The sequence below is a fragment of the Pongo pygmaeus genome, chromosome 6 (assembly GCF_028885625.2).
Source record: "Pongo pygmaeus isolate AG05252 chromosome 6, NHGRI_mPonPyg2-v2.0_pri, whole genome shotgun sequence".
In the NCBI taxonomy this organism is placed as follows: domain Eukaryota; kingdom Metazoa; phylum Chordata; class Mammalia; order Primates; family Hominidae; genus Pongo; species Pongo pygmaeus.
In genome coordinates this window covers 151,024,969-151,042,185 of record NC_072379.2, presented here as the reverse complement: position 1 = coordinate 151,042,185, position 17,217 = coordinate 151,024,969, and the positions used below count along the sequence as shown (strand labels likewise).

At 44.5% G+C, this 17,217-nt stretch overlaps 1 protein-coding gene across 5 annotated transcripts in view; it reads right to left on the bottom strand.

The window, feature by feature from the left end:
• The window catches only part of GALNTL5 (polypeptide N-acetylgalactosaminyltransferase like 5), a 63,286-nt gene extending 49,132 nt beyond the window's left edge, over window positions 1-14,154 (bottom strand). For 2 of the 5 annotated variants that reach the window (XM_054495255.2, XM_054495257.2), the window contains exons 1-2: window positions 12,607-12,704; window positions 2,963-3,248 (exon numbers count right to left, since the gene is read on the bottom strand). In XM_054495255.2, coding sequence (XP_054351230.1) covers window positions 2,963-3,209 — 247 coding nt within the window. In that variant the 5' untranslated portion in view covers window positions 3,210-3,248; window positions 12,607-12,704. Of the gene's footprint in view, window positions 1-2,962; window positions 3,249-12,606; window positions 12,705-13,915 lie in introns of those variants that run through there. The other 3 variants (XM_054495254.2, XM_054495256.2, XM_054495258.1) reach the window with 3 other exon arrangements.
• Window positions 14,155-17,217: the final 3,063 nt, after the last annotated feature.

Here is a 17,217-nt window from a genome sequence, read left to right as displayed (position 1 = left end):
TGCCAGGCTCCACATTCAACATTGTGGGACAAATTTCAACATGAGACATGGAGGGATAAATATTCTGATTGTATCAGTGGGGAAAGGGAAGTTTATCAACAAATGGTGTTGGATCAACTGGATATGTGTAGAAAATAACTTATATGTGATGGTCCATTTTCAATTCTAAGTGGCTTAGTATAGGTTTAAGCAGGCTACATGGAAATAGGGAGATAAAGAAGCAGAAGGTACCGAGCCACCCCCACCCCCACCCCCCGCCCCTTCCTGCTTTCCCTTTCACCCAGCGGCCAGGCGTCTATTGGTGGGGACCCCCTCAACTACCCCCTCCCCACCCACCAAAGAATTTAGTTTTGGGGCCAGGCGCGGTGGCTCACGCCTGTAGTCCCAACATTTTGGGAGGCCGAGGTGGGTGGATCACGAGGTCAGGAGATCGAGACCATCCTGGCTAACACGGTGAAACTCCGTCTCTACTAAAAACACAAAAAAAATTAGCCTGGCGTGGTGGCCGGCGCCTGTAGTCCCAGCTACTCGGGAGGCTGAGGCAGGAGAACGGCGTGAACCCAGGAGGCGGAGCTTGCAGTGAGCCGAGATTGCGCCACTGCACTCCAGCCTGGGCGACAGAGCAAGACTCCGTCTCAAAAACAAAACAAAACAAAACAAAAAGAATTTAGTTTTGGTTAGCTTGCAACATACGTAATTGTACCCTTTCTTATCAGCTAAGTGCAGCCACTAGGGCCATAAATCAAATGTTTGAAGAGTCCTGAGAGAGTTGCAATGCATTGTGGGCTGCAATAAAATGCAGCAGAAAGACCCTAAAGAACATACTTGAAGCCCCTGCCTAACAATCAATAAGCGACGTCCGGGAAGATCGTGACCCCACAGTACTCAGTCTATGAGGAACCGGGGAGGGATCTGCGCACTAGGGGACACATTGCTGGTTGAAACTGCTAGGTATGTCTGCGTGCCAGACACCCGATCTTGCATCACCGCCTTTAAAAGTCGCACTTTCACTATTCTGCGGGTCTCTGAGTCCATTTATTGGGTTTGGATGGGTGAGTTTGTTTCTCACAATATCCATATGGAAAAAATGAGCATTTATTCTTACCTCACATTATCACGACAATTAGCTCGAAATAGATCATGGCCCTAATGTGAAACCTAAAACTTTACATTCATTTCCAAAAGAAAACAGAAAATGAAATCTTTGTGAACTTGAGGTAAGCAAAGGTTTCTCAGATGAAACATAAAAACCATAAATCATACAAGAAAATGGGATGAATTGAACAGCACCAAAATGTAACATTGTGAGGCATTTTGGGGACTTATGAAATAAAAAACCGAAAATTTTAAAATGTAAAATTGTGCTTTTTGAATAACACCATTAAAGAGAATAAAAAGACAAGCTACAGATTTGTCCGAAACATTTGAAACTCACATATCAAGAAACTTGAATTTAGAATACATAAAGTAGTCTTAAAAATTAAGAAGAAAAACATCCCATTTAAAAATAGACAAAAGTTTCCAAAAGATACTTTACAAAAGACAATATATGAGTGGTTATTAAGCACATGAAAAGGTGCTCAAAATCATTAGTCATCAGGGAAATACAAATTAAGACTAAAGTGATGACTTTACTCACCCATTAGAATAGCTAAAATTTAAAAACTGGAACATGTCAAGAGTTGGCAAAGATCCAGAGAAAATGGGATCTTGTACACTCATATAAAGTGGCCCAGTTACTTTGGGAAACAGTTTGGCCATCCCAATACTTGTTTCATGTGGCAGAGAATCAGGTTCTACTCACATTCCAGAAAGCAACACTGTCCCCCTGGCATTCACCCTTGGTTTGCTGTTTCTCTCCTTTCTGTCACCATCCAAGTGCTAAGACTGAGAGCCAGAATTAGGGTGTGACCTCGGGGAAATGAGCAGGAGACCTGCCAAGGGGCTGTTGTGTGTCACACGCTGGAGTGCTTAGGGTAGGGTTTCAGGCCCACACCTACCTAGTTATCTAGTGGGAGGGCCGTTCAGAGCAGGGATTCACAGAAATAGTAGGCCTGTGTGTTAAGGCTTTAATTTCCACTCTTATTTTCTTCATCTTTCTTTGGGTTTATTTTGTTAAACTAGGTCTTCATATTTGTATTTTATTTATTTTTTATTTTTTTGAGACAGCATCTCACTCTGTTGCCCAGGCTGGAGTATAGTGGCCCAATCATAGCTCACTGTAACCTTGATTCCTGGGCTCAAGCGATCCTTCCACCTCAGCTCTCCAAGTAGCTAGGACTGCAGGCATGCACCACCACATCTGGCTAGTTTTTATTACTATTTTTGTTGAGTTGGGGCCTTGCTATGTTCCCCAGGCAGGTCTTGAACTCCTGGCCTCAAGTGATCCTCCTGCCTCGGCCTCCCAAAGTGTCGAGATTACATGTGTGAGCCACCATGCCTGGCAAAACTAGGTCTTCATGTGTGGGAACATGGGAAAATAATCTTACATAGTGATGAGGGACAAAAGCAAATTCCAAAAAGACATGTGTATCAGAATACCTAAAATATATTAAAAATATAGAACACAATATTTTGCTTAGGGATAATATACAGAGGAAGTGGAAAGTCATGCATGAGAAAGACACCCATCAATTCAGGTCAGACAACCTCTGAGGGTGGCGTGGGGACGGGAGGGAGGTAGACTTTTTACTGTACTATTACAACTTATTTCTTGGAAAAACAGAAAGCTATCTGAAGCAAATATAGCAAAACTATATTTAAAATGATAAATTTAAGTGGTAAATACATGCATACTTGTTTTATTATTTTCTATGTATGGATATATACAGGTATATAAAATAATTTATAACTTAAAAAGTAAATTGCTTTAAAAAGGGTATTCTCGTACTCTTCCAAATATTAAATATTGTTGTATATTTTCCCCTTCAAATGGCTAATGGAAAAAAATCCCAATACTTACCTAACATAGACTTTGTTTTATCTTCATCAGTCCTTTTGACTGTTACATGACGTTTTGGTATTTGCTCTGAGCCATAGATAATTTGCTGATGCACTTTTTTTCCAGAGGACCAAGCTGACAGAGGCTCTTGGCTTTTCTTCTGCTGGTTGCTCACATGATTATGGTGCAAATATATGAATAACAGAGCTGTCCAGATCCCAAATGTCAAGGACCCATAGAATAAACATTGAATTATGGCATTTCTCATTGTAAATGTAGCATTTTCAAAGGTCCATTTTTCAATTTCCTAAATCAGAATGATTTAAGAGAAGCAGTATTAGATATTCTAATGGTTTGTAGGTCACCTACTTGGCTTAAATTCCATTTTTAGTGTTTTAAAAACAATCACGTTGATGGTCCTTATCATATACATAAAGTGTGTCCTTATTTCTATTAGCACAAATTCTTAAAACTGATATTCCTAAGATTACTTAACATCAAAATGTGTAATATGCTTATAAAACATACGGTGTCATTTCAAGTCATTGGCCCATACTCATGTACATATAGGAAATACCATCAAAGAAGACTTACTCATCCCTTATCCATACCCAGTCTACCTTGGAGTGATAGTATGGATCTCTAAAAAATCTGATTTGACTTCAAGCAGCTTGTTAAAAACATAAAAACACACAATGTCACATGCTGGAAATAAAGGGAGCAATGAGTACTGTGGCCCACCGCTGTTGGATGGCACAATGGCACAATCGTTTTGGCAATATCTAGCCACGTTGAAGACATGTATATGATACGATAAAGCAGTTCCATCCTTAGAGATATATCCTAAAGAGACTCATAAGTTGCAGCTCTCATCTAAAGAGATGTATCATGAGACAGGTACAAGAATGTTTATTAAAGTAATGTTTGTCATAGTGAAAACTAGACACTGGCCGGGTGTGGTGGCTCATGCCTGTAATCCCAGTATTTTGGGAGGCCGAGGCAGGTGGATCACCTGAGGTCAGGAGTTCGAGACCAGCTTGGCCAATATGGTGAAATCCTGTCTCTACTAAAAATATAAAAAATTAGCCGGGCATTGTGGCAGGTGCCTGTAATCCTAGCTACTCAGGAGGCTGAGGCAGGAAAATCGCTTAAACCTGGGAAGCGGAGGTTGCAGTGAGCCAAGATCGCACCACTGCACTCCAGCCTGGGCAACAAGAATGAAACTCCGTCTCAAAAAAAAAAAAAAAAAAAAGAAAGAAAAGAACAAAAGAAAACTAGATGCAACTGAAGTTTCCCTCAACAGGAGAACTAATAAAGTGAGGCTACTCTTTCAATGATGGAAATGAATCAGCTGGAGCTATGTGTACTAGTGCTGTGAAGTCTAAAAAACATCATGTGCAAAAAGCAAGTAGGGTGTGATATAAATTTGGAAAACATGAAAAGCAGTGCAATTATTTATGGGTACACCAATATGTAGCAAATGCATGGGAAAAAAACCATGCATGTGAATGATGTACTCAAATTTACATGATAGTGATTATATATATATATATAATAGTGAATTTACGTAACAGTGATTACCTCCATGGTTGGGGGGAGGAGAATAAAGAACTCCTACTGTATCCTTTTTTTTTTTTTTTTTTGAGACTGGGTCTCACTCCCCTCAACCAGGCTAGAGTGCAGTGGCACAAACATGGCTCATTGCAGCCTTGACCTTCTGGGCTCAAGTGATCTTCCTACCTCAGCTTCCTGAATAGCTGAGACCACAGGCACATGCCACCACACGTGGCTAATTATTATTATTATTTTTTGGTATAGACAAGGTCTCACTATGTTGCCCAGGCTGGCCTTGAACTCCTGGGCTCAAGCAATTCTGCCGCCTTAACCTCACAAAGTGTTGGGATTACAGGTGTGAGCCACTATGTCCAGCCTCCTACCGTGAATGCTGATTTTTTTAAAAAGCTCTGAAGAAAATGTGGCAAAATGATGTGATTTGATTGAGCTTGATAAATGATAACAGAGTGCTCATGATATTTTTCTCTATATTTTCCTTCTGTTTGAAATTGTAATTTATTTTAAAAAGAAGAAAGTCTTGAGAGGTTTCCTTTAAAGATGATAGATTGAATGTGTGTGTGTCTTCTCTCCTTCTTGACTCAACTGTGAAAAACTCTCATGGGAAAAGACAGTGGTAGAGGGAACAACGCACATGAGATTTTAACACGTCTGGAGGAGAGAATGTTATGGGACGCGTAGTAACAATTTGGAAAGTCAGAGGACTCTGATGTGGAAACAAGGCTGCTAACCCTGGAGCAGCCTGGGGCTTGGAGGCCTCTGGTGAGTCAGTGGACACATGGCTGCAGGCTTGGGGAAAGCCACATGTTAGTATTCAGAATAGTCAGCTCTCTTCGCCCAGCCCTGCACAGCAAAATCCAGGCAGGAGTCAGAGTGGTTTCTTCTTTGGAGAAGTAGACTGGTAGAAGCTGAGCCTCTACAAAGGAAAGCTTGGGGCTAAAACCAAGAGTGTCACTTAGAATATGTGGATGTGGAGTGTCTGGGTCCATCTGTCCTCTTTCCTTCCTCCCACACAGGATCCCGGCAGCCAGTTTGCTATGTTTGAGATCGGATTGATAGGAGAATCGTTCTGGGATGAGAAGACAGGGCCTGGAGAAAAGACCTCCACATGCTGAAATGTAAGAGCTTCCAGTAAGGCAGCTGGCTCCCTGGGTCGTCCCCCTGAAGACAGCACACCTGTGGCCAAGGTCCGCCCAACACTCAGCTATTCCAATCAGCTGGCTGGCATCTCACTTTGGGATTGGAATCTGTATTAGTCTGTTTTCACGATGCTGATAAAGATACCCGAGGCTGGGTAATTTATACAGGAAAAAGGGTTTAATGGACTTACAGTTCCACGTGGCTGGGGAGGCCTCACAATCAGGTTGGAAGGCAAGGAGGAGCAAGCCACACCATGGATGGCAGCAGGCAAAGAGAGAGTTTGTGCAGGGAAATTCCCGCCGATAGAACCATCAGATCTCGTGAGACTTACTCACTCTCACGAGAACAACATGGGCAAGACCTGCCCCCGTGATTCAATGACCTACCCCTGGGTTCCTGGCCCAGCATGTGGGAATTCAAGATGAGATTTGGATGGGGACACAGCCAAACCATATCAGAATCGAATGCTGCAATGAACGGAACTGTGTCCCCCTGCAACTCACATGTGGAAGCACCAAGCCCCAGTGCGACTGTATTTGGAGACAGAGCTTTTAAAGAGGTAATTGTGGTTATATGAGGTCACAGGGTGGGCCCAATTCCAATAGGACCAGCGTCCTTATGGGAAGAGGAAGAGTCCCCAGGCAGGTGCTTGCACAGAGAAAAGGCTGGTGAGGGCACAGTGGGAAGGCCTGCAAGCCCTGAAGACAGGCCTCGGGGAATCCAAATCTGCCGGCAGCTGGATGCCGACTCCAGCCTCCAGAACTGTGGGAAAATCAGTGTTGGCCAAACCTCCCAGTCTGTTGGACTTGGTTATGGCAGCCGGAGCTGACTCCTACAGCTGCCAAGGATTGCCTGAGACATTTGAGGAAAGCCTCCAGAAAGAAAGAAAATGCAAATAGAACCAGAAAGGGGAAGAAAGAAATGAGAACTTTGAAAATATCAAAACACTGATGTTGGTTGCTCAGAGAGATCAAAGAAGGTGCTACACTCATACAACCAGAGGAACAGGCTATGAAAAAGGAGCATTGAGAGAATAAAAAAGGGAAGCTGCAATTTAAAACATGATTGTTCACATTTAAAAATTAGAATAAATGGCCGGGCGCAGTGGCTCATGCCTGTAATCCCAGCACTTTCAGAGGCCGAGGTGGGCGGATCACTTGAGGTCAGGAGTTGGAGACCAGCCTGGCCAACATGGTGAGACCCCATCTCTACTAAAAATACAAAGATTAGCTGGGCATGATTGCCTACGTCTATAATCCCAGCTACTTGGGAGGCTGAGCCACGAGAATGGCTTGAACCCGGGAGGCTGAGGTTGCAGTGAGCCTAGATCGTGCCACTGCACTTCAGCCTGGGCAACACAGTGAGACTCTGTCTCAAAATAAAGAAATACATAATAAAAATCATTAGAAAAATGGTGGGAAAGGAATATTTTGAAATGCACAAGAAAATGGCAGAGGGAAGCCTAAGAGAAAGTTGAGACCTGTGGTGTTTCATTCTAGGAGGAAAGAACATCTACCCAGTAACGAGTTCCACAAAGTGATGAGAGAAAAATGGAGAGGAAATTGTCAGCGCAATCATACAAACATTTCCAGAACTAAAGGGGCCCACAGAATGCCCCACATAATGAATGAGACAAGAAAGAGTGTCAAAATGACATCAAACTTCTCAAAAGCAACACTGGATTGTGAAACTATAAAACAGCTTGAAATTTTATGGATCAATTCTTGATCTAGTCAAAATTTAATCAAGCTTGGGAGTGGAATAAAAATATTTTCAGCTATGTAAAGGGCTCATAAAAATTACTCTCCATGTATTCTTTTTTGGGAAACTACCTGTGGATTGCAAATGGCAATAAAGGAAAAAGCAAATAAAGAAGACATGGGCCGGGCACGGTGGCTCACACCTGGAATCCCAGCACTTTGGGAGGCCAAGGTGGGTGGATCACTTGAGGTCAGGAGTTCGAGACCAGCCTGGCCAACATGGTGAAAGCTTGTCTCTACTAAAAATACAAAAACTAGCTGGGCATGGTGGTGGGCTCCTGTAATCCCAGCTACTTGGGAGGCTGGAGGAAGAGAATTGCGTGAACCCGGGAGGTGGAGGTTACAGTGAGCTGAGATCATGCCACTGCACTCCAGTCTGGGAGACAGAGCAAGACTCTGTCTATTAAACAAACAAACAAACAAACAAACAAAACCCAGACATGGACCCAGGACATTGAATGCAACCCTGTTGACAGGAAGAGTATGTGGGATGGAGAAGTTTAGGTAGATGACACAGCTGATGGTAAAAATTAAGGAACAGTATTTACAGAGTGGTAAGATGCAAACACTGATTACTGCATTAACCAAAAAAAAAAAGAAAAAGAAAAAAAAAGAAAGAAAATCACACAGACTTTTTTAAGGAAAAATAAACTAGAAGAAATGGAGGTCATGTAATAAAAATGAAGTTGATGTATAAAATTAATCAAAAAATAGAAGTCTAAGAACTCCATTTAAAATATGAAGATGGGCTAGGCTCTGTGGCTCAGGTCTGTAATCCCAGCACTTTGGGAAGCCGAGGTGGGTGGATCACGAGGTCAGGAGTTCAAGACCAGCCTGACCAACATGGTCAAACCCTGTCTCTACTGAAGATACAAAAATTAGCCATGTGTGGTGGCACACGCCTGTAATCTCAGCTACTCAGGAGGCTGAGGCAGGAGAATCACTTCAACCCGGGAGTTGGAGGTTGCAGTAAGCTGAGATCACACCACTGCACTCCAGCCTGGGCAACAGAGTGAGACTCCATTAAAAAAAAAAATAAGAAGGTAACTATCATAAGAACCAGATTGAAGAGTCAAAAGTGATTGTAAGAGAGAGTTGAACTGGGGGCTGGGCAGGAATTGGGCAGGGACCTGCTGATTTTCTTTATAAGATTTTGTTTTTATTTTATTTTTTATATGTATGCATTACACTGAAAAACATTTTTAAAATAAAGATTTTCTAAACAGATTAGAAATGCAAACAAACCATATCAAACAGCATGGATACTGGTAAACACAAGAATACATCAGACACTTGTCCCCTGGACCCTGCCCCTTTCCGTCACATGTCATCCCTGCACCTGGAAAAGGTAATCCCTGAAATGAGCCTTAGGCCCTGCAGGTCAGTCCAAGCTCTAGGACCCTCAGCGTCTGTCCTCCTTCGACCCACACTCTGATTTGCTCAAGTGTCCTCTTGGCCTTTGAACATTTAGTATTGTCTCCCATGTTTGTCCTCTCTCTGACTTGAGAACAGAATTTGGCTTCTACAGTTTTGTTTTGAGAAAGGGTCTAGCTCTGTCACCCAGGCCGGAGTGCAGTGGTACAATCTTGGCTCACTGCAGCCTTGACCTACCTCCCTGGCTCAAGCGATCCTCCCACCTCATCCTCCCAAGTAGTTGGGACTACAGGTGCCCACCACCACACCTGGCTAGTTTTTGTATTTTTTTTGTAGAGATGGCATTTTGCCATGTTACCCAGGCTGGTTTCGAACTCCTGAGCTCAAGCAATCTGCCTGCCTTGGCCTCCCAAGGGATTAATCCGAAAGTGCTGGGATTACAGGCGTGAGCCCCTGGGCATGGCCTTGTTTTGTTGCTGGGATTACAGGTGTGAGCCACTGTGCACGGCTTTGTTTTGTTTGTGAGTTGGTGTCTCACTCTGTCACCCAGGCTGGAGTGCAGCTGGCGTGATCATAGCTCACTGCAGCCTCGAACTCCTGGCTTCAAGTGATCCTCCATCTTTGGCCTCCCAAAGTGCTGGAGCTATAGGCACAAGATTGCTTGGCTTTGACTTCTACGGTTTTGACCTTAGGTGTGTCCCAGGAACTGGCTTGCATATGCATTGTAGCTTCAGTAGGAAACCCACGCTGCTTGACAGAACCTGGTATCCAGAACAATTCCGTGGCATCAAACCACCAGAACAGGACATTGTCCCCTCAAAGAGACTTGAACAGACCTGGACAAGATGTCTTCTACATGGGATGCTGTGCTGCACTACCCAGACACTGCCTTCAGGGCAGAGACAACCATTCTCCCAGCTGCCGTGAGAAGTAGCTGCCACAGGCTCACAGCTCATGACCGAGGCAAGCCGCTTTGCCCAAGTGTCCCCCTCCCTGGGGATCTCACATTCAAAGACTGGTCAATGGGTGCAGCTCCCTTGTCTGTCTGGGGGGACTCTGGAGAGTGCAAGCTGCCTGTGGGGTGGGTGGAGTCTCTTCTGGAAACTGCATCGCCATCTAGCCTCTTCCTCTGATTGAACCTACTTGTGTCCCTGTCTTGCAGTGTTTGTCCCCAGATCTGCTCCTAATAAACTTTTCCATGCAAATCTTAGTCTAAGAGTCTTTTTCCTGGGGAACTTGACCTAGTACAACGGTTGCTAATGGTCCAGGAAAATGGGCTGTAAAGGGGATTTTAGGGCTAGGCCACCCTCCAGGTGGCTGGCCCTGAGCATCCCATTGTTGGTGGAAAGGTGGTGTTCTGAAAGCCCTTGGCATACTATGGCTGATATGTGCTTGTTAAAATCTCACTGGCTGTGAATCAGGATGGAATATAGGTGGAAAGGAATGTTCTGGTTGGTGCGCTTGACTGAGGAACAGGGAGGAGTAATTATAAATATTACAAGGTAGATGGCTATTGTCGGATGCCATGGTTGCATTTGAAAAAGGCAAGGAAGGCTGAGGATGGTAATCACCAATTTAAAGCAAAATAACAGAGTCAGAGGCCCTTGTTAGCATATGAAGGATCTCATTTCCTACAACCTAAGAGCAGGGAGAGCTGAGGATCATGCCCAGGGCCTGATTATCAGGGCAGCAGAGCTCCAGGGCAGGTTGAATTCTCAAGCCTTGCTATCTTCTATCCAGGGAAGGAAGGAGGCTCTGACAGTTGGGATGGGGTTGTCTGGGTAGAGACACGCCAGAGACCTGGAAGGCCCAGGTCCATAGGAACCCTCTGAGCCTACAGAAATGGCTCGCTGCTCCCCAACAAGGCTAGCTCTCCTCCTCTGCTTTGCAAGGCAACACATGCCCTGCCTCAGGATCTTCCCCCCAGTACCCTCCTGGCCACCAGATCAATAAGTAGGGTCACATTACAACTTAGCCTGTGTGGGAAAGTGCTACCCTGCTAAGGGAAGAAGGAGAGTGTTCCCAAAGGAGCCGCAAAATCAGCCATCTTGAACCAGCGGGCATCCAGGGTGCACATATGGGACTGAGTCCAGAGGATACAGATTAAGGGAGGGGGAATGTAAATTTGGATTTGGGAGCATTTATTACAACAGAAATATCCCCCAGGACACAGGTTTTAACACTCTGGCCAAGATCCTGGGTGCAAAATAGAGATTCATTGATTGAATAAATAGCACTTTACAAACAAAATATTTGATTATGCCAATTAAAATATCAAATATATAAAGAGAAGAAGGCAACTTCTAACTAGGGAAAATGGCTAATTAGGACACCTGAAAAGAGAATAAAGCTGTTTTAATTTACATTACCACCATATCTCCCTATTAAATATCTAAATTTTAAAGTTATCTAAAGTTAACTTCCATGTCAACTTTCTCCAAAAACCAAAAGCAATTAGAAACTAGTTAAAAAAAATAGGTAAGGGGAGACAACCAAATGTAATATACAAAATAAACACATGCACTAATATGATAGTGATAGCAACAGGAGACAGACAAATTCCTAGGCAGAGAGGGGCAGGTCCCTGGTGAAATCCGACCTTCAAGCCAAAGACAGCTTAAAGCCTGAAAACTGAGTTGCCAGAGTCCATGACCAGAGTGAGAACTTCATCAATGCCTTCTAGCCAATCAAATGGTGTTATTTCCAGGCCCACCTGGAAGGACTGGTGCTCTTCCCAGCATGTACTTCCCCATTCTGAGCCCATGAAAACCCCAGACTCAGCCCCATGTTGGGACTACCCACCTTTGAGCCCCCTCTCACACAGAGGGCTACCCACTTTGGATCCCCTCTTGTGTCAAGAGCTGTTCTGTTGCTCAATAAAACCCTTTTCTGCCTTGCTGACTCTCCAGTGTCTGTGTAACCTCATTCTTCTTGGACTCAGGACAAAGACCTGGGACCCACCAAATGACGGGTGCAAAAGGAGCTGTAACACTGTAGCCTTCCCACCTTCTGCCAGTGCCAGGTGGCCACCCCACATGATAGGAAGTGGTGGTAGGGCTGGGCCAGCCTAGGAGGAGTGGGCTGGAGCAGGATGGTGGGACAGAACGAGCTGTAGCACAAATGAACTGCAACACACCCCTTGCACTGTTTGCCGCAACCAAACAAGCCATAACACACCCCCCTCCCCAACCCCATTTCGCCATGCTGCAGGTGGCAGGAAGGAGAGGGAGAGCTGTAACAGTCCTTGGGGGCTCAGACCTTGGGACTCCACAGGTGAGAGCCGTAACACCCCTTGGGGCTCTGTGGTGGTTGGCATCTCTGAGTTTTCAGGCACCACCATGTTCTCCCTCATCCAGATGCTGGTGCCCAAGGTGGAAGACGGTTGTGGCACACCCAGACCAGCCATGGGCTAAGCGCAGAGCAGTTGTGTGTGCGGAATCTAGGTCAGTAGCGCCAGCCGAGCACAGACTGCTGGGTCGAGTGGGCAGAGCAAGACCAGAGGTGAGCCCAGAGCCAAGCGAGGCCCAGGGAGGGGTGCTGCCAGCCGGGAAATTTCCAGCTGGCAAAGTGACATTGAAAGAATCCTGTGTCAATGGGATTATTACTGAAAAATAAATTATTCTCTAGAAAGATTCTAATACATCAGGAAAACTTGGGGGGAATTCTCTTTAGATGTGAACACTTATGAACATATCCCCAACCTCCTTAATTTTCTTATTTTACTAATATGAGTTCTTATATTATGTTTTCTCTGTGACAAGCACCTCACCTCCCAACCCACCCCCTACACTCCCACAAAACACAGAAAACCCCTCCTACCAAGAGATCAATGTAAGAGGTGTGTGATTGGCCTTTGGACTTTGTGTCTTCAGAAGAAAAGCATGTTCGGTTATTTTCTTCACTAAAAGATGCTGAATTCAATGCTAGAAAAGCACAGAATTTGTAAAATATATTTCAATGAGGATTCATATGTACAGCAAATAAAATGTTAAGTGCATTAAAGAGACTTAGCAGATGATTAAAAGAATCCTGTAGAGAAAATAATGCAGCTAATAGTCACCAACACGCACCCCCACACCCCAAAACCCTAGCCTAAATCTGCATTTACAGTCATTGAGTTTCTTTCTTTATTTTTTCTTCTTTTTTTTTGAGACAGGGTCTCGCTCTGTTGCCCAGGTTGGAGTGCAGTGGCCCAATTACAGCTCACTGCAGCCTTGACTTCCCAGGCTCAAAGATCCTCCTGTTTCAGCCTCACAAGCAGCTGGTGCTACAGGTGAGTGCCACCACACCTGTTTTTTTGTTTTTTGTTTTTTTAAATAGAGATGAGGTCTTGCTATGTTGCCCAGGCTGGTCTCAAACTCCTGAGCCCAAGTGATCCTTCTGCCTTGGCCCCCAAAAGTGCTGGGAGCCACCATGCCTGGCCAAAGTTTTTAAAAAAATACGAGTCTATTGAATCAGGAAAACATGACCATGCTTTAGATAATATCACAACTAATTTTTCTGTAAATAATCAACACTATTTTCCTTTTTTTTTTTCTCGAGACAGAGTCTTACTCTTTCATCCAAGCTGATCTTGAACTCCTGGACTCACATGGTCCTCCCACCTTAGCCTCCCAGGAGCTGGGATTACAGATGCCAACTGCTGTGCCCAGTTTATAATCAGCATTTTTTAACCCTAGCTTTCCTAGGATCATCTTGATACTGATCTCCATATAAGATCTAGGACTTTATGACACTGCTAAGGGCCTTTATTTCCCTATTTTTTTTTCAAATAAGTAATACAATCACCGTATGAACATTACCAGCATAAAGACGCATGTAATGAAAAATGTCCCTATTTTTCATGAACTAAAGCCATTACAATACCCAGTCCACATGTAGGGTGGTGTAACCAGCTTGGAGGCTACTCCTCCTTTAAAAAATAAAATAAATCTTCGTAGTGGTGTAACCAGCTTGGAGGCTACTCCTCCTTTAAAAAATAAAATAAATCTTCTTAATCCTAACCCCCAGAGCTAGCATCTCCTTCAAGACGCAGTGATTTGATGTACTGCTTCTGCTGATTCAAAGTGAAAGATGTTTCCCCCAATCTTTGTTGCCACTTCTAGCACACGGCGCTCACTTCACCTACCCTTGAGATAATTGCATTGGCTGCTTTGTAACTGATGTATTTTCCAAGCAGAGTCACAGGTGAATGAGGCAGGGGTCTGTGCTGAATGAACTGAGAGATGTAAAATTTTTTTAGCTAGCAGGCTTTATGGTGGCTGGGTTCCAAGCAGATACCTGGTTGTGCTGGGTTGCCGGGCCACACAGTAGTACTCAAAGGGCAGTACAGCCCGCCTTACAAAGCCTGATGACATCACACAGGGCGCCACAGCCCCCCAGGGGCCCCTGCCTGTAAGCTCCAACCAGCAGGTGGAATCCAGGAGTTCCAAGGTCCTAAGGGTCCTTACCCCTCAGCTGAGAAAATAGGGAAAGCCTCATATTAGGTGAGGCTAGAATCCAGGGTGACTCTCTTCTCTAGGCAAGGCCTAATTTTTAGCTTTTTATATTTATTTATTTATTTATTTATTTATTTATTTATTTTGAGATGGAGTCTCGCTCTGTCCCCCAGGCTGGAGTGCAGTGGCGCAATCTCTGCGATCTGGGCCCATTGCAAGCTCCGCCTCCCGGGTTCACGCCATTCTCCTGCCTCAGCCTCCCGAGTAGCCGGGACTACAGGCGCCCGCCACCACGCCCGGCTAATTTTTTGTATTTTTAGTAGAGATGGGGTTTCACCGTGTTAGCCGGGATGATCTCGATCTCCTGACCTCGTGATCGGCCCGCCTCGGCCTCCCAAAGTGCTGGGATTATAGGCGTGAGCCACCGCGCCCGGCTAATTTTTAGCATTTTTGAAATAAACTTAAGAGAAAGAATAAGCTTTCAGAAAACATGAAGAAACTTAAAGATGAGCCAGAGGGTTATTTGATTGCCTTTTAATTCTTTACTCTACATTACTCAACATTTAGATGTCAGTACACAAGTTCAGCCAAATGCTTGTGAAATTTCTTCTGAATGCATCCCAGGAGACTTGACCCTCCCCGCTTCAGGATGCTGACTCTGTTTTGCCTGAAAGCAGACAAGCTCTGCTTCAGGGTCTGTGAGTGGAAGGGGGGTGGGTGAGAACCTCTTGCAACCTCTCCTGGGGCAGACACAATGGGCAATCGTGACCTCCTGGGGTAGATACTGAAACTGAGACAAGTGATAACAAAACTGGCAGAAATCAGCTGGACCCAATATGGCCAACTGGAGTTTCTGCAGAAAGAGCTTGCTGATATCACAGCCTGAATTTCCACGCATGTTTCATATTAACTGCCCTGGAATTTGATTTGCACACAGCACCCGTGAGGAGGCATGAAGAGATAACTGCGCATGTCTGAGGACTTGCCAGACGTCCTCTTTCCTTCCACCAATCTCCTGCTAATCCCGGAACCCACCCTCTAACCCTTTTCCAATAAAATTATTTTCTTAAAGGCAGCACAGCGAGACAGATTTGAGCTGGACTTTTGTCTCCTTGTTGGTCAACTTGCAATGAAAAGCTTTTCTTTTCTCTGAAACCCAGTGTCTTAGTATTGGCTTCTAGCGCACAGGTCAGTGACCTTTTTTGCTCGGTAACAACATGATGGGCTATAATGACCTCCTGGGGCAGACGGATGGGCATTAACGACGTCCAAGCCAAACTCATGAGTCTCCTTTCTGCAGGCTCGATGGGAAGGTCTTTCTTGCCCATTAATAATATTAATATTAAAAGTAAGCTTTTATTCATGTTAGCCTCAAACTGGAAACAACCCAAATGTCCATCTGTAGTAGAATGGACCCACTGTGGCATATTCATAAAATGCAGTGCAAACCAGCAGTGAAAAAGACCAGCCTGCAGCTGCATACAACATGGATGCATCTCGCAGACGTGGCGTGAGGCCAAAGCAGCTCATGGGGGAGCACAATTTATTTCTGTGAAGTTTCTGCAGAACGAGAGCTTGCTGACGTCACAGCCCAAATTCCTACAGCATGTGGAAGGGAGCAAGAAATGGCAAAGCTACTCTAAAGTGATAGAGCAGTTTATCTATCTATCAGTAATCAGTAGCTCTGTTTGGGGGCCAAAACAGGATTGCTGGTTACTGAGAGGGAGCAAGAGAGAGCCCTTTAGAGTGCTGGAATGTTCTGGGTCTTCTTGATCTGGGGGAGCAAAGGCTTCATGGAGCCTACTTGTACAAACGTGCATTGGGCTGGTCACTGAAAGTGTATATACTTCGCTGTATGTATGTCATATCCTCAAAACAAGAGGGAAAAAAAGTGAGTCAACACAACTCGTGGACAAAGGTTTTATTGTGGGAGTTTTGCAACCATTACACGGTTTGGCTGGTGTAATAAAGTAAAATCTTTCTTTCTGAGAAAGGTGCACATATACCGTATTCAAGGACAGTAGTTCGAATTGTGTTTATTTATTTATATTTTTATTTATTTATTTGAGACTGAGTCTTGCTCTGTTGCCCAGGCTGGATCACACCACTGCTGGTGTGATCATGGTTTACTGCAGCCTCGACCTCTCAGGCTGAAGCGATCTTCCTGCTTCAACCTCTTAAGTAGCTGGGACTACAGGAATGTGCCACCACACCCAGCTAATTTTCTTATTTTATATTAGTTTTTGTAAAGGCAAGACCTCACTATGTTGCTCAGGCTGGTCTCGAATTCCTGGGCTCAAGCTATCCTCCCACCTCGGCCTTCCAAAGTGCTGCAATTACAGGCATGATCCACTATGCCCGAATTTTTTTTTGAGATGGAGTCTCGCTCTGTCGCCCAGGCTGGAGTGCAGTGGCAAGATCTCAGCTCACTGCAAACCCCGCCTCTGGGTTCGTGTGATTCTCCTGCCTCAGCCTCCTGAGTAGCTGGGACTACAGGTTCATGCCACTGTGCTCAGCTAATTTTTGCATATTTAGTAGAGATGGGGTTTCACCATGTTGGCCAGGCTGGTCTCGAACTCCTGACCTTGTGATCCACTCCCCTCAGCCTCAGTGCTGAGATTACAGGCATGAGCCACCTCACCCGGCCTGGAACTTTATTTTTTAATTGAGATATTACATCTCGTACAATTCACCTTTCATCCATGTTGTGGCATTTGTCAGTATTTCATTCCTTTTTATGGCTGAATAATGAGCCATTGTTTGAAAATATCACATTTTATTTATCTATTCATCAACTGGTGAACATTTAGCTGGTTTCCACTTAGGGGGTGTTATAAATAGTACTGCTATGAATATTCCTGTACACATTTTTGTGAGGACAAAAGTTTTCAGTTCTCTTGAGTATACACATAGGAGTAGAGTTGCATGTGGTAACTCTAAGTTTAATTTTTTGAGTAATTGCCAGACTGTTTTATAAAGCAGCTATGCCATA